The 16,342-nt window shown below is 38.4% G+C and overlaps 3 protein-coding genes across 3 annotated transcripts; all 3 read left to right on the top strand.

Annotated features, from left to right (window-relative positions):
* Nucleotides 1-593: 593 nt before the first annotated feature.
* Nucleotides 594-6,101, top strand: bloc1s4 (biogenesis of lysosomal organelles complex-1, subunit 4, cappuccino). Its single transcript, XM_067612762.1, has 5 exons — nucleotides 594-1,068; nucleotides 2,120-2,191; nucleotides 2,840-2,941; nucleotides 4,387-4,521; nucleotides 5,076-6,101. Exons 1-5 carry the CDS (start codon nucleotides 751-753, stop codon nucleotides 5,172-5,174), a joined length of 726 nt encoding a protein of 241 aa, XP_067468863.1. The 5' UTR covers nucleotides 594-750; the 3' UTR covers nucleotides 5,175-6,101.
* A 175-nt stretch (nucleotides 6,102-6,276) lies between these two features.
* LOC137198807 (nuclear transport factor 2-like) lies at nucleotides 6,277-10,948 on the top strand. Its single transcript, XM_067612764.1, has 5 exons — nucleotides 6,277-6,429; nucleotides 7,725-7,845; nucleotides 8,025-8,096; nucleotides 10,226-10,324; nucleotides 10,633-10,948. The coding sequence occupies exons 2-5, from the start codon at nucleotides 7,741-7,743 to the stop codon at nucleotides 10,747-10,749; spliced, it is 393 nt and encodes a 130-aa protein (XP_067468865.1). The 5' UTR covers nucleotides 6,277-6,429; nucleotides 7,725-7,740; the 3' UTR covers nucleotides 10,750-10,948.
* Nucleotides 10,949-11,214: 266 nt separating this feature from the next.
* On the top strand, nucleotides 11,215-16,341 carry rrm2b (ribonucleotide reductase M2 b). The gene is made up of 9 exons (XM_067612761.1): nucleotides 11,215-11,385; nucleotides 12,345-12,509; nucleotides 12,755-12,871; nucleotides 13,340-13,473; nucleotides 14,175-14,269; nucleotides 14,380-14,513; nucleotides 15,031-15,135; nucleotides 15,275-15,388; nucleotides 15,677-16,341. Exons 1-9 carry the CDS (start codon nucleotides 11,338-11,340, stop codon nucleotides 15,827-15,829), a joined length of 1,065 nt encoding a protein of 354 aa, XP_067468862.1. The 5' UTR covers nucleotides 11,215-11,337; the 3' UTR covers nucleotides 15,830-16,341.
* Nucleotide 16,342: the final 1 nt, after the last annotated feature.

Below are 16,342 nucleotides of genomic sequence, written 5' to 3' on the forward strand. Positions count from 1 at the left end.
CTCTGTAATGATGTTCATAAGTAAGTCCTAAAGTGTACAGAAAGATTCAATTATGTTTATATCTGGTGCCTGAAGAGTAAAATGGGTAATGGGACAGGGGTGTATTATGGGAAAAATGGGTAAGGTGAGTAGGGGGTGGAGGGGTAACCCATTTTACCCATTTTACCCGTTTTTCGAGCAACACCCCACCCCCTTACTCATTTTAAGAGGGTTTTGATGAGCATGAGGAAGTACAGTGTGTGCACAAAGTGTTTGCTGGAAGATGACACATGCAAGATTAAGAAATGCACACCTAATTAATGAGATTATAACTAGGAGGAGCTGTAAAGTGGTTCGGGATGGAAGAGAAGGCCTACATTTTTATAATCATGACATGCAAATACTTTTCCCAAAAAATCATTAGATAGCAACATCAGTTTGTGCCTCTTCTGTTTTGAAGGTAATTTATTTGCAAGCCCTACTGCATTGCTTTTGATTATAAAGCCAACTTTTTATGTTAAACCCAATAGCAGATTTATAGCATAACAGTATTTGTGATTTCAGTCTTTATTTGATATTTCTGTGGCTTTGCTTGGTCTTCAATTACACATATATTATCAAAATAGGTTTCAAAGTATTGTTTAAAGCGCTTTATTGTGTGACACACTGTCTGTTTTTGACCCTCATGAGCCACCATCAGCAGCACAACACACGTGATCCAGTCAGTTGACAAGGCAAAACACAGCAGTGTAGATCAGAGAAACAGGCGACATGGACCATCATCGGATTGACAGGGTGGGCCTCCTGTCTCCCCTGGAGGAGTCCAGCGCTGAGATAAGCAGAGACAGCGGCATCGTGTCCCAGAGTGCGAGCAGTTTGTCCATGGTGAGCGAGATCCTGAGCAGCGGCACCGTGTCGCAGAGCCCCAGCTTTGGCGCAGCAGCTAACGTTATCCCACAGAGCCCGAGCCTCAACGACGCGGCGGAGCCCGGGACAGACGACCAGCAAGACCCAGAGCAGGACGACGAAGTGCTGAGACACACCGCCCTGAGCTACTCCTCTTACATCAGGGCGACAGCGGGAGAAGAGGTTTGTGCTTTGCTGGCCGCCAAGAGTCATGTGAGACCAGCTACGTTAACGTTAGCTATGCTGCACACATTTGTATCACTGCAATATGCTAACAACAGTTTCAACAAAGAAGCAATGCGGTTCTGGACCAACGGTTAAGCAGAATAGTTGCTAAGCAACGCTGAGGCAACGACATGATTGGTTTTACAGCACATTATGTTGATTTACTGCTTACAGAGGATAAAAATAATTGTTTTGTAATTATAAATCCAAAGTCAAGTCTAAAAGTTTGTGTTTCGTGTCCTTAACAAGTCATTATGCACCCTCCACCAAATGTACACTATTCAAACATTGTTAAATAAAACAGCACCCCTATAATTCAAAGGATACTTCACACAAGTTTACAGCTTACTTGTTATAAGCAGTGCTGTTATTCAGCCTGTGAAAACAGATGTGTAGCTTTGATGGGAGCTTTCAGAAGTCTGAAAGAAGAAAAAAAACCCATGATGTGGTCAGATGTATCTCCACTTGAACTTGTGGCTTTCAAACAGATGTCTGCATTACAAACCTGAGGTGTTGAATCAAACCCATTAGATGTGATATCGCACACATAAATGGTCTGAGGCCACAGAGGCAGTCAAAACAGCATCACTCTAAGCTTAATGAGGCAGACGTCTGTGTTTGTAGGTATTGATTTCTACTTGTGATAGCCCACTGACTGACATTAACTGGATATGCGTGATACCAGGCAATTTATATAGAAGCTGAGTGAGTTAGTTGGCTCCGTAGGAAGACAAAGGCCCCTGTGTTTTGCTCCTGAGGTTCGTCCTGACATAATTTAAAGGCATTTTATTGAGTTTCAGCTGAAGCTGGTGTGAGGGATTGAATTTGAAGTATCTAGAAGTTTGAGGTTTGCTAAGTTCATTTGATTTGTTGAAGCCCCTTGAGGCAAATTTGTTATTTATGATATTTGTCTGAACTGGTCAGTAACTTTACTTTGTGTGTGTGTGTGTGTGTGTGTGTGTGTGTGTGTGTGTGTTTCTGTGTAACATTTTGCAACCTTCTCCTCTAGATCCTGTGCTTAGAGAAAAGCTTGGAAGAAATGCTGACGAGAGTAGACGAGTTTGTTGGAATGCTGGATATGGTAAGCTAGGTCACGCTATGAAACTGTAGTAGATTATGAATGTACGGTGTTAGAGCTGCAATGATAAGGCGATTAATCGATTAGTTGCCAACTTTTAAATTACTTGCCAGCTATTTTTATAATCAATTAATTGTTTTGAGTCTTTTTAAAGAAGAAAATTGACAAATCCTCTGATTTCAGCTTCTCAAATGTGAAAAATGTCTGGCTTCTTTAGTCCTCTATTATATCTTTGGGTTGTGGACTTTTTGTCTGGACAAAAAAAGACATTTTAAGTTGTATCTTGAGCTTTGGGAAACAATGAAATTTTCACCATTTTCTGACATTTTATTGACCAAACAACTAATTGATTAATTGAGAGAACAGGGTGCAAAATTAACTTCTTTTTGTCCACTGGACAAATGACGAGTGATTGTTCAAATTTTACCAGCCACTCAATAGATTATCATTGTTTTTTTGGCTGGTGAGTGAAGCAAATCTACCACTTGAATATTTTGCCAGCATTTAGCTGGTGGCTGGTGCTAATCTTGTGCCCTGCAACAGATTCATTAATAATGAAAATAATCATTAGCTGCAGCTCTATACAGTATCTCATTTTTATTGATTTACATGCATATTTCTGTCTCACATCATTTTGTGTTTTGTCTCCAGATTCGTAATGATACCTCGCAGATAGTGAGTGAAAACCTACCTCAAATCCAGCAGAAGTCGGATGAAATGAGACAAATATACAGACGAATTGATAAGTTAGAGGTAAGTGATGGTTGAAGGGATTTTTAATTGGTTTTGTATAAAATATTTTTGTATTCCGTCAGTTTGTAATTCACTCTTGCTCCAATGACCAAAGTAGAATGGAAAAACACACTAACAAGGATTCTGAAATGAACATATTGTATCATAATAAAAATGAATAATAAATACATTTGATACAGTGCTATTCAGGATGGTTTACAAGATAAAAAAGATTTAATTCAGGATGAAATCAAATAAAACCGTAAACCCTTGATGTAACATGTGATGGAGAGAGCTTTTCTTCATCATCAGTGGCAGACTATTTCCTTTTTTCTTCGAGCACTAATGGAAATAAACATCGGCCTAGTGGTGCAGTTTGTTCCTGTTTTCATATCCTAATAATATATCACACACTGACACATTAATAGTTGGTAAGTTACAGAGTGAAAACGGTTACTTTCACTTGAAGTTTTTTTTGTCATTTCCATTCTTCATCTAAGGGGATGTTTTGCTAACATTCACAATTATTTGTCACCAAAATTTTCCAGTGATGTAATATTTCTCTCTTCATTCTTTTGTCACAGTAGACCACATTGTGTTTAAAACTGACCTAGTTATAGCAAATGTAATTAACTGGAACAAGCCTTCTCAGTTGAACAATTTTCTTTACTCCCATTTAAAAAAAGATCAAACTAGAAGAATGAACTCAGTCGAGAGCAGATCTCTGCCATGTGTGTACATTGAAGATGGCGGCGAACATAACAGAAACAGATTTATTCATCCTGTATTGAGTCTAACTTTAGTGGAACATAACGAATTGGGTATGGAATTAATCTGCAGATGCTCTGGTTCAAGATGAGACCAAACTTTTCTATGGATGTCAGTTTTTGAGCCACGAGAGAGGCCAAAATATGGCCTGCAAAAGATTAGGTAAGCCTTGTTTTTAGCCTAGCAGATTGCTGGAAATGCCCTTTTGCTATGTTGTAATGCATATCGTAAAATGGCGAGGACTGCTGAAAAGATGAAAGTCTAAACTTTACGATAGGCTCATAAGGAATGGCATTATAAAATAGGTTTTTCAAAAATTGAATCACCGCAACCATGAGAGGTCCTTGAACATAGTGTCATAAATGTGCACAAAAAATATGAGGCTGATGAGTCCAGTACTATGTTAGATTAGCTGCGGACAGACACACACGCACACATACAACCAAACACATGATCCCCTCCAGGCTTACACCTGGCGGAGATAATAAAACTTAAAACCTTTAGAGATTTCGTTCAGCTCAGTCTTGGCACTGAACGAGTGCCTGGGTGGTCTTATTAAACCTTTTTGTTTTACATGTGTGTAATGTTTTATTTGGTTGGTCTGTGGTTTGAAGGTGTCATAATCTGCACAGATTGAAGAGGTAAATTTGTGATTTCAGTCTATATATAAATAAACTTGACTGGACTTGTGCCTGCAGGCTTTTGTAAAGATGGTGGGAGCCAATGTCAATGCTATGGAGGAGCAGGTCACACAGGCAGAAGGAGAACTAGGAACATTACCGGGTGCTTTCAAGAAGATACTCCGAACAATGAGTGTCCCGGGCTTCTTAAATGTGAGTGTTCCTTCATGTACTTGTCATTTGTTTTGGTGTTAAATTGCTATTTCTCTGTATGGATTTCATTTGTTTTCATATCAACAACCATAATCAGTGAATTAAGGGATTGTTTTTTTTCTACTGAGGCCTGAGATCCTTCTCTCCTTAAAATCCTTCACTATGATTGTTCCTAATTGTCATAAGAGCTCCATCTCTATTCAGGAATTCAGGAATTACATTTATTTATGTATTTATTGGGACCATGTATAGTGTTAAACATAAATGTTACCATTTAATGTACTGTACCAGAGTTAGCTTTTAGCTAATTTGCATCTGCAGTCCCTTAGGCAGGTCACAATTGAAACATATAACAGCACAATAGCAAACAGTACATAGCAAAAAACACACAGGACACATAATACAAAATACAAAGCTACATACAATAGCACAATACAAATATACAATCATTAAATGCCTCAACATGCACTTCATGGGTCCAGAAAGTATTATTTTGTTTCCAGCCCATGCTATTTGACAATTGAGATATCTAATTTATGTCTTTTCACTCATAGAAACCAGCCAGCCCAAGAAGACCAGCACCACATCAGCGTCAAGAGATCCCCAGCGTGTTCCAGACAGATGATTATTTCACATCACAGCCAGAACAGTGACATAACTACAACATTTTAACAGATAACTCGGTTCTAACCTCAGAGGCCTGTTGGGTGAAACTGTAGAGGGACAACTTTTACTGCCATCCACTGCGAGAAGGATCTATTTGTGCCGCGGCCTCAACAAAGCAATAGTAGCCTTTCTGAACAAGTCACTGGAAGTCAAGTGCGTGAAGACATTCTGCATTTTTTGAGTGTCGTTCTCTTGGCAGCAACAAGCACTGAACTGTAGCAAAATGATATCTCGTTTTTTTTCTAAAAAAAAGTGCCTAAATGGTTATTTCTGTCCATCTTGTTTTCACTAATTGTGAAGAAAACAATGTAAGATGTTAGATTTGTAACAAGTCAGAAGGACAAAATCATCCCACCTGCCAATAGGACACTGAAAAGAAGGTACGATAAGAGGAGTTGTAAAGATCTTCAGATGTATTACGTGACGATCAACCCAGCTTTTTTTTTTTTTTTTTATATATCACATTCCTGTTATTCGTGTTTGTAAAGACCTGCACGCTGTTATGGATTAATCTGTATTTTTAATGTCTAATCAGTCACCCCAAGCAATATTGATCTTACCCAATTAAGTATTTAAAGTCTTCCATTTCCAAATATTCAATGTATTTCTAGCCTGATGTTATGGGCTACATATTTGAAGGCACCTTTCTTTTTTAAAAGCAAAAAAAGCACAGTTGAGTTGTGTTTGGCCTGGTGTTGAAGCTGTGATTGAGTTTTGTAACAACAGTCGGAGGAACCTTGAAGACGACTGGACCTTAGATATGTGATGTAGCCCTTGCCCTTCAAACAAAGTTAAATCAATAATGGTCACAGCTATGATTCATTATTTGCCAAAAATAGTTAGAAATAAATATGTTTCAGTTACAGGTTAATTTTAGTCACATTTTTAAAATAATAAAGATTTATTTGAGACAAGTGTTTTGTTGAATGTCACATGATTAGTTTTTTCCTCCCCCTTCAATTATGGCCATAATGGTTTTTACTTTTAGTTTTTCTTCCTTACAAATATTATAAGACCTGTAGTCCTGAGTTCAGTCTTTCAGGCAGCCTTTCCTTCTGCGTACAAATCCCGGCCGGAAGATCTCCTGACAGCCTGAACTCAGGGATGAAATACCAAGAATTCTGAGCTTTCATTGGTCGGCCTCCAGGTGACGTCATACGTTTGTCATAACTCGGAGGAAGCGGGAACGCTCATCAGCTTCGAGGATTTGACTCCACGCTGGCTTGTACGCTAATTGAAAAAGTAAGCTAAAACTTACATGGTAAAGTACTCTTTTTGAGCTAAGTGCCTCTCAAAGATGATGACTTGCCGAATTGTATCAACGCGGGCTTGTTCGGGATGAGTATAACGAAGATAAATTAAGAGACAAAGAATAGTTAAACGGTTCCGGGAAATCTGTGTGCTAACGGTAACTGTTAGCCATAAGTTGGGTGACTGGACAACTTGTGGCTCCCGGTGTTGTCCAGTGGACAGTTTGGGGTTGTTTCCAGCTTTCTGTTGCGGTCTTTCTTTATCTCTAAATGTAGTAGATAACACCCATAAGCCCCCTCAGGCTATGATGACTCTAAATCAGGGTTAATTTCTACCTTGGCCCCCGTAAACATTAAAAAACGTTGACGTGAAAACAACGTTAAAGTTGCACGTCGAGCTGCCGAGACTAGTTTCATAAAACATATTCAGCGATATAAGGTTGATTTTTTTTTTTCGTGTTGTCACAGGTTTAGTGTTTGTTATCGTTGTAATCCATGGAGAAGTTGGACATTAGCAGAAATAAAACATGTAACTAACTATATCCATAAGTAAGAAAGCCTACTAACAGTTCATTTGTGAAATAAAACACATTATTGTGGCCTAAATTATTTGTCAGATTACTTTCACTGTAGACCTTTCATCTGATAACATGTCTTAATGTTTCCCATACTTGAAACTTACTTGGATAGACTAGTTTTTTGTATTTCTCTTTCTGTCAAAGTCTGAATATATCCACTGATTTGGAAGTTTTCCATAATTATGCACAAGTATGAGTTGTATTGTCCTTTCTGTGCATTATAATTTCGAAATCAACACAGTCAACTTCTCCCTCATGTATTCATTAACTGTGATGAGTGTGTGTGTGCTAATCATGGGGTCATAGTAGATAATAAGAGGGTTGGTGGATGCTCATTAAGGAAAACTGCAGCTGAATAGACTTTTTAGTATCTTGCAATTAAGAAATAATTTCGTGGCTTCATCTACAAAAATTCATATTTGGTCGTGTTTTAATGGATTCGATCAAACTGGACCATTATGAGCTTATAACAACTGTAATGTTGTTTAGAATCGTGTAACTCGGTCCTAATTGGTGTACGCCTTTCTTTTCAGTAGCTTTTTGTAGATAAAAACATGCTGCCTTCCTAGATGAAAGTGACCTCCTTCCATTCATCCATATACAGTCTTCATTAATGTGATCAGTCATGGGTTGCAGTGACCAGCCTGCAATCTACTACAACTTTGACTGCCATGTAACAAAGAGACTATTTTTTTCCTCTCCTTTACAGATCCACAGCTGCACACATGGCTTGTGAGAAAGAAATATGGCAGAAAATCGGAGAAGGCTTCGTACAAGAATATTACAACCAGTTTGACAATACCAACAGGGTGGGACTGGGTAACCTATATGTAAGTTTGTTCAGTTATGATTACAATTTAAATATGCTACAACATCAACACTGACGTTTGCTGAAAACTAAATCTCATCTCACTTGACATTTGCTGTTGAAATTACTTTTGTAAATGATGCATGATAGATTAAATTGTGTGCTTGTATCTGATGTAAAGAAAAATATTTTTTTTCTTAGTCTGCTGACGCCTGCTTGACGTGGGAAGGATCACCCTTTCAGGGGAGGGAAGCCATAACTGGCAAACTAGCAGTACGTATCTCTTCTGACTGGAGCCATTTACTGGCAGCTTCCAGTCCGTCCATTTTTTATTCTTTGTACCTTTTTAAGTGCCTACATTTGTGCATATACTGACCATTAATGTTTCTCACTTTGCTAAATTGAACAGCTCCCCTCTTCTATTAAGGATATTAGAGCTGCAACAATTAGTTGATTATTTGTTTAGTTGATCAACATAAAATTATTCTATTTTGATAATTGATTAATAATTTTGGTAATTTTTTTAAGCAAAAATGCCAAACATTTGCTTGTTGCAGCTTCTCAAATGTGAGATTTTGAAGCTTGTACAGTGCTGCTTGAAAGCTAATGAACCCTTTAGAATTTTCCCTATTTATGCATAAATATGACCTAAAATGTAATCACATTTCCATGCAAGTCCTAAAACTAGATAAAGGGACATCAATTAAACAAATGAGTCAAAAACCTTACACTTTTTCATTTATTTATTGAGGAAAATTATTCAAAGTTACGTATACATATGTGCGTGGCAAAAGTATGTGAACCTCTAGGATTATCACTTCATTTGAAGGGGAAATTAGAGTCGGGTGTTTCAGTCAATGGCATGACAATCAGGTGTGAGTCTGGGAAGTCCTGCCTTATTTAAAGAAGAGAAATCTGGGTCTTCACTGTCAAACTCTGAGCTTCACAACACAGGTCTGTGGAAGTGTGTCATTGCTCAAACAAAGGAGATTTCTGAGGACCTTAGAGGAAGAGTTGTTTATGTTCAGCAAGCTGGAAAGGGTTACAAAACCATTTCTAAAGAGTTTAGACTCCACCAGTTGATTGTCACGCAGATTGTGTAGATATAGAAGACATCCAACACCATTGTTACCCTCCCCAGGAGTGGTCGAATAACAAAGATAACACCAAGAGCAGGTGTGTAATACTCCAGGAGGTCATAAGGGACCCCAGGGTAACGTCCAGGAAACTAAAGGTCTCTCTTGCAGTGACTACAGTCAATGTTCTTGAGTCCACCATCAGGAAAACATTGAACATCAATGGTGAGCATGGCAGAGTTGCAATGAAAAGCCACTTCTCCCCCAAAAGAATATTGCTGCCGTCTAAGGTTTGTTAAAGATCACAAGGTTAAGCCGGGACGGGTTTGGAAAAATGTGTGGATGGTTGAGACCAATGAGGCAATGAGCAAACACTGCATTCCAGCATAAGAACCTTCACCCATCTGTGAAACACGGTGGTGGTAGTATCATGGTTTGGGCTGCTTTGCTGCCTGTGAACCAGGACAGCTTGCAATCATTGATAGAGCTATGAGTTCTGAGTTGTACCAGCAAATTCTACAGGAAAATATCAAGGTATCTGTCTGTGAACTGAAGCTCAACAGAAAGTGGGTCATGCAGTAAGACAACAACCCTAAACACACAAGTCGTTCTTCCAAAGAATGGTTAAAGCAGAAGAAAGTTAATGTTTTGTAATGGCTGAGTCAAAGTCCCGACCTTAATCCCATAGAATTGCTGTGGAAGGACCTGAAGCATGTAGTTCATGCAAAGAAGTCCATCAACATCCCCTAGTTGAGACTGTTCTGTAAGGACGAATGGGCTAAAATTCCTCCAAGCCGATGTGCAGGGCTGATAAACAGTAACTGGAAATGTTTGGTTGACGTTATTGCTGCAAAAGGGGGTCACACCAGTTACTGAAGGGTTCACATACTTTTGCCTCCCACAAATATGTAAGATTGGATAATTTTTCACAATAAATAAATGAAAAAGTTTAATGTTTTTGTCTCATTTATTTAATTGGGTTCCCTTTATCTAGTTTAAGGACTTGTGTAAAAATCTGATCATGTTTCAGGTCATATTTATGCAAAAATAGAGAAAATTCTAAAGGGCTCACAAACTTTCAAGCAGCACTGTATGTGTGGCACATGATAGTAAACTGAATATGTTTGGATTTTGGACAGTTGAACAGACAAAACAAAAAATCTTGGGCTCTAAGAAATTATACACAATGAATCGAGAAAATAATCTGCAGACTAATCGATCATGAAAATAATTGTATGTTGCAGCACTATAGCATATTAATAGTGATTCATTACGATTGGTAGTTTTGCTGTACGCTCCAATGATTGTATTGTTTCCAATCTACAGAACTTGCCTTTCAAGCGAATTAAGCACATTATCACAGAACAAGATTTCCAACCCACGATAGACAGCTGCATCCTCATCATGGTGTTCGGACAGTTACAGGTAAGCTGATAAGATTTTCTATTTATAACATGCAAATTTATCAACCGCTCAACTGCATGTTATATCAGTTGCCCTGCGCACTTGCTCCACCTGAATCACTGTTGTGTTTTTGTTGTATGAATTTTAAAATTGAGCAAGGTTTTTGTCTCCTTAAACAGCCTGATTGTCTTTGTTTTATCATGAATATTGCATGTATGGCAAAAATAAAACCCTATGTGATGTATGTACAATAAATGTTTGCCCTAGTTGACCATTTGTATTATGTCATCAAATTGCTCACAAATATTTCCCCAATTTTTTTGCACCAGGTTGATGACGATCCACCAATGGCCTTCCATCAAGTGTTCATGCTTAAGTCCCAAAACTGCGCATGGGCTTGCACGAATGACGTGTTCCGGTTGGGGATACATAACATACCGGTGTAGCGGTCCAACTTTGTCGACTCACACAAACACTAACATCTGGCTGTGCATGAGTGCGGTGGTGAAGATGTCAGTGCGGACAACGCAAGGGAATTGTATACATGGTTCCTCTGTGTTTACAGCACATTTATCCTCTGCTATTTTACACAGCAGATGTCATGTGTCAAATTACATTCCTGTCAAATAAAAGAATTTATCAGAATACTTGTCTGCTTTGTCAAACATCTGTATTTACTTACTCTCCCCTCCCCCCAATGAGTGCAGTATGATGACTAATATTGTAAGTTAAGTGAATAGTATGATGACTAATATTGTAAGTTAAGTGAATAGTATGATGACTAATAGTGAAAGTTAAGTGAGTAGGTTATAATGGAAAGAGTGAAGTCTTACTGTCTTTAGCAGGAAATATGTCATGTGGTTTTATAATAGTGTAGCATTGTGAGTCGCCACTAGAGGAGTAATACTCCTTTTAAAAGGGTCCCAGTTTAAAGGGTTTAACCATCAGAGCTGCAGCTGCACACAAGGTGACTGACAACAAGAACCAATGCAGCCCTGACTGACACCGACGTTTACAGACTGACTTCTCTGGAAATGGATCTAATGAATGTAAATGGCCAGTCTGATATTCACAGAGAGTCGGTAAGTGTTTTCAACATAGCTGCGGTGTGAATGTATGTACATATGTTGAGGGTCGTAACGTAAAAATAACCATTACGTTCATTATTGTCGGTGTGTTAACCTTATTAGAGAGACTTCTGGATGAAAGTCATGTTTTATCTATATGACTAGTTTATCACATGTTTTATAACAATATCAGAACTGGCCTTGTTTGCACATGTTAGCTAACAGTGACGGTTAGGAGGCTTGTCGGATAAATATGTGACACAACCGCCGATAAAAACGGAGATAAAATGCGCGAATTTGTTTATGGAGAGTAACGAGATCGTTTCTAGCAGTGATTAGAGTTTCTATAAATAACTGAAATCCAATATTGTCTATGTTCATGTGAAATGTCCTTTGTTTTTGGGATGTTACGAGTTCACGCGCAAGCGCAGTGACCTCGTTTGTGATTAAAGGTACAGTTCTTAGCTAGTAACCGGAGGTTTTCAAAGTCTGACACTGTGGGCTTCCCTTCAGACAAAACTTGGAAGTTGCTTAGTTTCGTTCAATTCCTGGATGCCTGTGGGATCATGATTATGTTATATGATCCCATAGACACTCTACAATTGAGCCAAGGTAGCGTGATATCGCTGTTTGACATGCTTCAGACCACATTAAAAAGGTCTGTCTGAAGGCATTGATTTGTTGCTGACTCTGGGAAAGTGTGAAAAACAGTAAAATTCCCCAAAACTACTGTATTGCTATTCTAAGTTATCTAATTTTGATAGCGAATGTAATAACTAATGTAATATTTTTTCACTTCCTTTCACTGAGTCTCCCCTGAAACTGTTTGGGACCTACTTCCCACTTTGAAAACCTCTGATATTAACAAAAAGAAACCATTGTAGGGACACTACTGACAGCATTTCGATATAAACTGATTTAAATATGTGTTTAAAATGTATTTACTCATTGGTTTGGGCTTTTTTTTTGTTTAGAATGGCTTCAAAGATAAAGATCCAGACTCCAAGAGTGGTTCAGAGACGGAGGAAGAACCTTTGCTCCGGGACAACCCCAGGCGGTTTGTCATCTTCCCCATCCAGTACCCTGACATCTGGAAGATGTACAAGCAGGCACAAGCCTCTTTCTGGACGGTGGAGGAAGTGGGTGTTAAAATATTAATGTTTCACTTAATTTGGTTAAAGGGGAAACCCACAATCATCTTAAGAGATGTATCAAGTTATTTTGCAGAGAATACAAACTTTTCAGTATCAGTCTAGTAAAGGAGAACCAAGTACTCCATAAGTAATTCATTTGTGTTTTTCACCCTTCTACAAATGGCACCACAGCCTATAATCACTGGAAAAATGTAAACAATCTACATTTGGCTTGTTAATGTGTCTTTCAGGTTGATCTATCCAAAGACCTGGCACACTGGGATCGTTTGAAACCTGAGGAGAAACACTTCATTTCGCACGTCTTGGCCTTCTTTGCTGCTAGTGATGGTATCGTGAATGAGAACCTGGTGAGAGAGGGGTTAGATGCATATCACTCAGTTGTAACAGGTGTCTTGCAGCCTCTGGAGAGAGCGTTAGATCTGTAACGTTTTTAATGTATCTACCGCAAGGAGCAAATAGATTTAGAGCAACTTATCTTAATGTATTGCTGGCAGAATTATACAGAACTGTCTGAGCACAGGTGGATCCTCTCCCACAGTCGCTTGCAAAATTGGCAGCGTTTCTAGCCGCTGCCAGTACGGATTGTCTTTTAGCACACCGCAACCTCACTGAAACTTGTGTCCTAGGTTTACCCTGTGAGTAAATGATTTCATATCACAACTTCAAAATGGCGCACACTTTTTAGAGTGAACTTAAGTCAGATTTAGTCTCATTTTTGACCCCATGATAGCTGAAGATTGTATTTTTTAATGAAATATTGTGCCAAGGCTAAGTTGTGGTTTTTTTTGTATTTGTGTTTCTGTGTTTCCTAACAGGTGCAGAGGTTCTGTCAGGAGGTGCAGATCCCTGAAGCGCGCTCCTTCTACAGCTTCCAGATCCTCATAGAGACTGTTCACTCAGAGATGTACAGCATGCTCATCAACACTTACATTCGTGACCTGAAGGAAAGGTCAGTTACTCATCGGTCCAGTCCTCTCTTCTCATGGCTCAGTGGCTCTGTATAACTTCTAGAAACAAGCAGATTTCTGTGGACAATTTTGTAAATGTATTGCTTTTTTTTTTGGCCTAATGAACAACAGTAGAGTATTAAATATGTACTAAAAACAGTTCCAGCAATAAAATAGTTTCCCTCTACTAAGTCAGTATTCATAACTGTAACATATTGTAGTGGTTAGATGGTTAAACGTTATGTGTCTGAGCCTCAGTGGCCTCAAAGCAAGTGCACAACCATATAAAGTCTTATTCCTCAATTATAAAAAAAATTCTCAAGATTCAAAACAAACTGTAAAACCTGCACCTGTTATCCTGTAACAGGATAAGTCTTCACCACTTTGTGGCAGTTACCGTTGCATTCCCAGCTGTAGCACCTCTTGATGAGGAAGACAACAATTTCATGGTCTCAATTTCATCTACAGGCACTTTACTGCACAATGCTTATAAAAGTATTTGGACTTAATATTTTATTGTTTTTGCATTTGCTGCATTCATTTAATCCTCTACCTTAACAAGCAGTGAGGCTGTTGTTACTTTTTATAGGTTAATTAATTGTTATGCTATATGTTTAAAGCTGGAAATGGTTATCAGTACACATGTGAAATGTGAAATGTGCCAAAAGTAACTAACTAATTCTGTATTGTGTATGTATTTCAGGGACTATTTATTCAATGCCACTCAGACCATGCCTTGTGTGAGACGAAAAGCAGACTGGGCCCTCCAGTGGATAAATGACAGCAAATCCACATTCGGTAAGGGAGACATTGTGTTTTAAATCACATATAATGAAACACCAAGAGGGCTTTTACATTCATCTGGAGTTAATAGTTCTTTTGACAAAAACTTTTTTTTTGCCCCTCAGGGGAGCGACTCGTGGCTTTTGCAGCAGTGGAAGGCATCTTCTTCTCTGGCTCATTCGCTGCCATCTACTGGCTAAAGAAGAGAGGCCTAATGCCTGGCCTCACCTACTCCAATGAGCTGATCAGCCGGGATGAGGTGACATGAATGACAGACATGTAGCCTAATCTGTCAAAAAGAGAGTGTAGCTGGGTCAATCATAAGATGACTTATGACTGATCAAAGCCTACATGTAAAGTGAACATACACCAACTAATACAGTATTGCTCAGTGCAGGTGTGGTGTTTAAGCTCAATTATACTTTGTGTGTATCTTGGATGATTTCATCTGACACACCTGCATTGAGGTTATGCGGATCAAGTTTTTCCTGTAATTTCAGGTCACTCAACTAACTCCCAGATCACAGCACTGTATAACTGTTGGCATTTACCATTCCTGTAATGTGGTTGCCATCTTTGTTCGGCACTTCTACCCACACTTTGCTGTTTAAAAACTGTCTGAGTGGCTGTGATCTAAGTGCTGTTTGGTCAGGTTGGGTAGAAAATATGGTCGCAGTGTGCATATGAACACAGTTAATTGCTGATGAGACAGTACTCACACTTATCTGTTGTTTTTATATAAATTTTTCTGACATGTTTTTTAATGTTTCTCCTAGGGCCTGCACTGTAACTTCGCCTGCCTGCTGTACAGCTACCTGGTGAAGAAGCCATCGGTGGATCGGGTGAAGGACATCATCACCAAAGCTGTCAGCATTGAACAGGTCAGCTAGTGTTTACTTTTGTCTCCAGTAGTAGCTTGAATGTTTAGTAATTTTTCAATGTCTGATTCTAAAAGACTACAATCTCAATAGGCCAGACCAGTTCTGTAAATAATTGAACATTTCCTGTTTTGTGTTGCAGGAGTTTCTGACAGAGGCCTTGCCAGTGGCTCTCATTGGAATCAACTGTTGTCTGATGAAGCAGTACATCGAGTTTGTGGCTGACCGGCTTCTCACTGACCTTGGACTGGCCAAGGTGATGCTTTTTAAATTTATCCCCAAGAAAAGAGAGCCAATCAAAGCCAAATAGTAATTTCTCATTAAATCCCTAACTGTCATATTTAAGAGGTGGAGCCCAGGATTGAGAAAAGCCACAGACCTTGCAAAAATTACCATAAAGACATATGTTTTTCATATTATTTGATTAAAAAAGTATAACTAAATCACATTAAAATGTGTTCAGTGTATGCTATTGTTACGTTTATTGTTTGTAATGGTGCAAAATTTTTGCGTAAATAACCTATTTTCACCCCTGTAATTCAAGGTTTACCAAGCTGAGAATCCATTTGACTTCATGGAGTCCATTTCGCTGGAGGGGAAAACCAACTTCTTTGAGAAACGAGTTGCTGAGTACCAGAAATTTGGAGTCATGTCAAGCATGATGGACTGCGAATTCACTCTTGATGCTGACTTCTGAAAACAAAATGACACTTAAATATTTGTTACATTTGTCATATTTATTTATTTTGTGTATGGGGTTTGTTACAAAAACAAAAACAAAAACAAAACAAAAACAGTCTTATTCAAATGGTTTTTCAAGCATTAATCACAAGATTGCAAGAACATTAATTATGGTTGACAGATTAAAATGACACTCTTCCAGGAGAAATATGTTACTTTCTGGACTGAAAATTGCACGTTGACTTACTGTAATAAGCAGTAAGTATAGGAGAAGAAATACTAAAATATTTAAAGTACGAAAGCCTAGATCATGGCTATTTGTTACCTCAACACTTATATGCATAGTACAACCTCATTTTTTCTTAAACACAAATAATGTGGGAGGTGATAGGGCAACTATTTTGTACCTATAATATAACCCAATAGACTTTATTGAGTCTGCAGTTGTTACTGCTGGCATCTATGGGGAAATTGTTTTAATATGCTGTTATTTTTAATGCAAAATAAAAAAAAGTTTTGTAAAATGAAG

Source organism: Thunnus thynnus, chromosome 15 (genome assembly GCF_963924715.1).
Source record: "Thunnus thynnus chromosome 15, fThuThy2.1, whole genome shotgun sequence".
Classification (NCBI taxonomy): domain Eukaryota; kingdom Metazoa; phylum Chordata; class Actinopteri; order Scombriformes; family Scombridae; genus Thunnus; species Thunnus thynnus.

Bases quoted from the DNA above. Each gene is read 5' to 3' on its own strand.
- rrm2b (XM_067612761.1), top strand. From the start codon at position 11,338: ATGGATCTAATGAATGTAAATGGCCAGTCTGATATTCACAGAGAGTCG. The intron at 13,474-14,174 runs GTCAGTTACTCA...TATGTATTTCAG, and splicing joins ATTCGTGACCTGAAGGAAAG to GGACTATTTATTCAATGCCA. The intron at 15,136-15,274 runs GTCAGCTAGTGT...TTTGTGTTGCAG, and splicing joins AAGCTGTCAGCATTGAACAG to GAGTTTCTGACAGAGGCCTT.
- bloc1s4 (XM_067612762.1), top strand. From the start codon at position 751: ATGGACCATCATCGGATTGACAGGGTGGGCCTCCTGTCTCCCCTGGAG. The intron at 1,069-2,119 runs GTTTGTGCTTTG...CTTCTCCTCTAG, and splicing joins GGGCGACAGCGGGAGAAGAG to ATCCTGTGCTTAGAGAAAAG. The intron at 2,192-2,839 runs GTAAGCTAGGTC...TTTTGTCTCCAG, and splicing joins TTGTTGGAATGCTGGATATG to ATTCGTAATGATACCTCGCA.
- LOC137198807 (XM_067612764.1), top strand. From the start codon at position 7,741: ATGGCTTGTGAGAAAGAAATATGGCAGAAAATCGGAGAAGGCTTCGTA. The intron at 7,846-8,024 runs GTAAGTTTGTTC...TTTTTTTCTTAG, and splicing joins TGGGACTGGGTAACCTATAT to TCTGCTGACGCCTGCTTGAC. The intron at 8,097-10,225 runs GTACGTATCTCT...TCCAATCTACAG, and splicing joins CCATAACTGGCAAACTAGCA to AACTTGCCTTTCAAGCGAAT.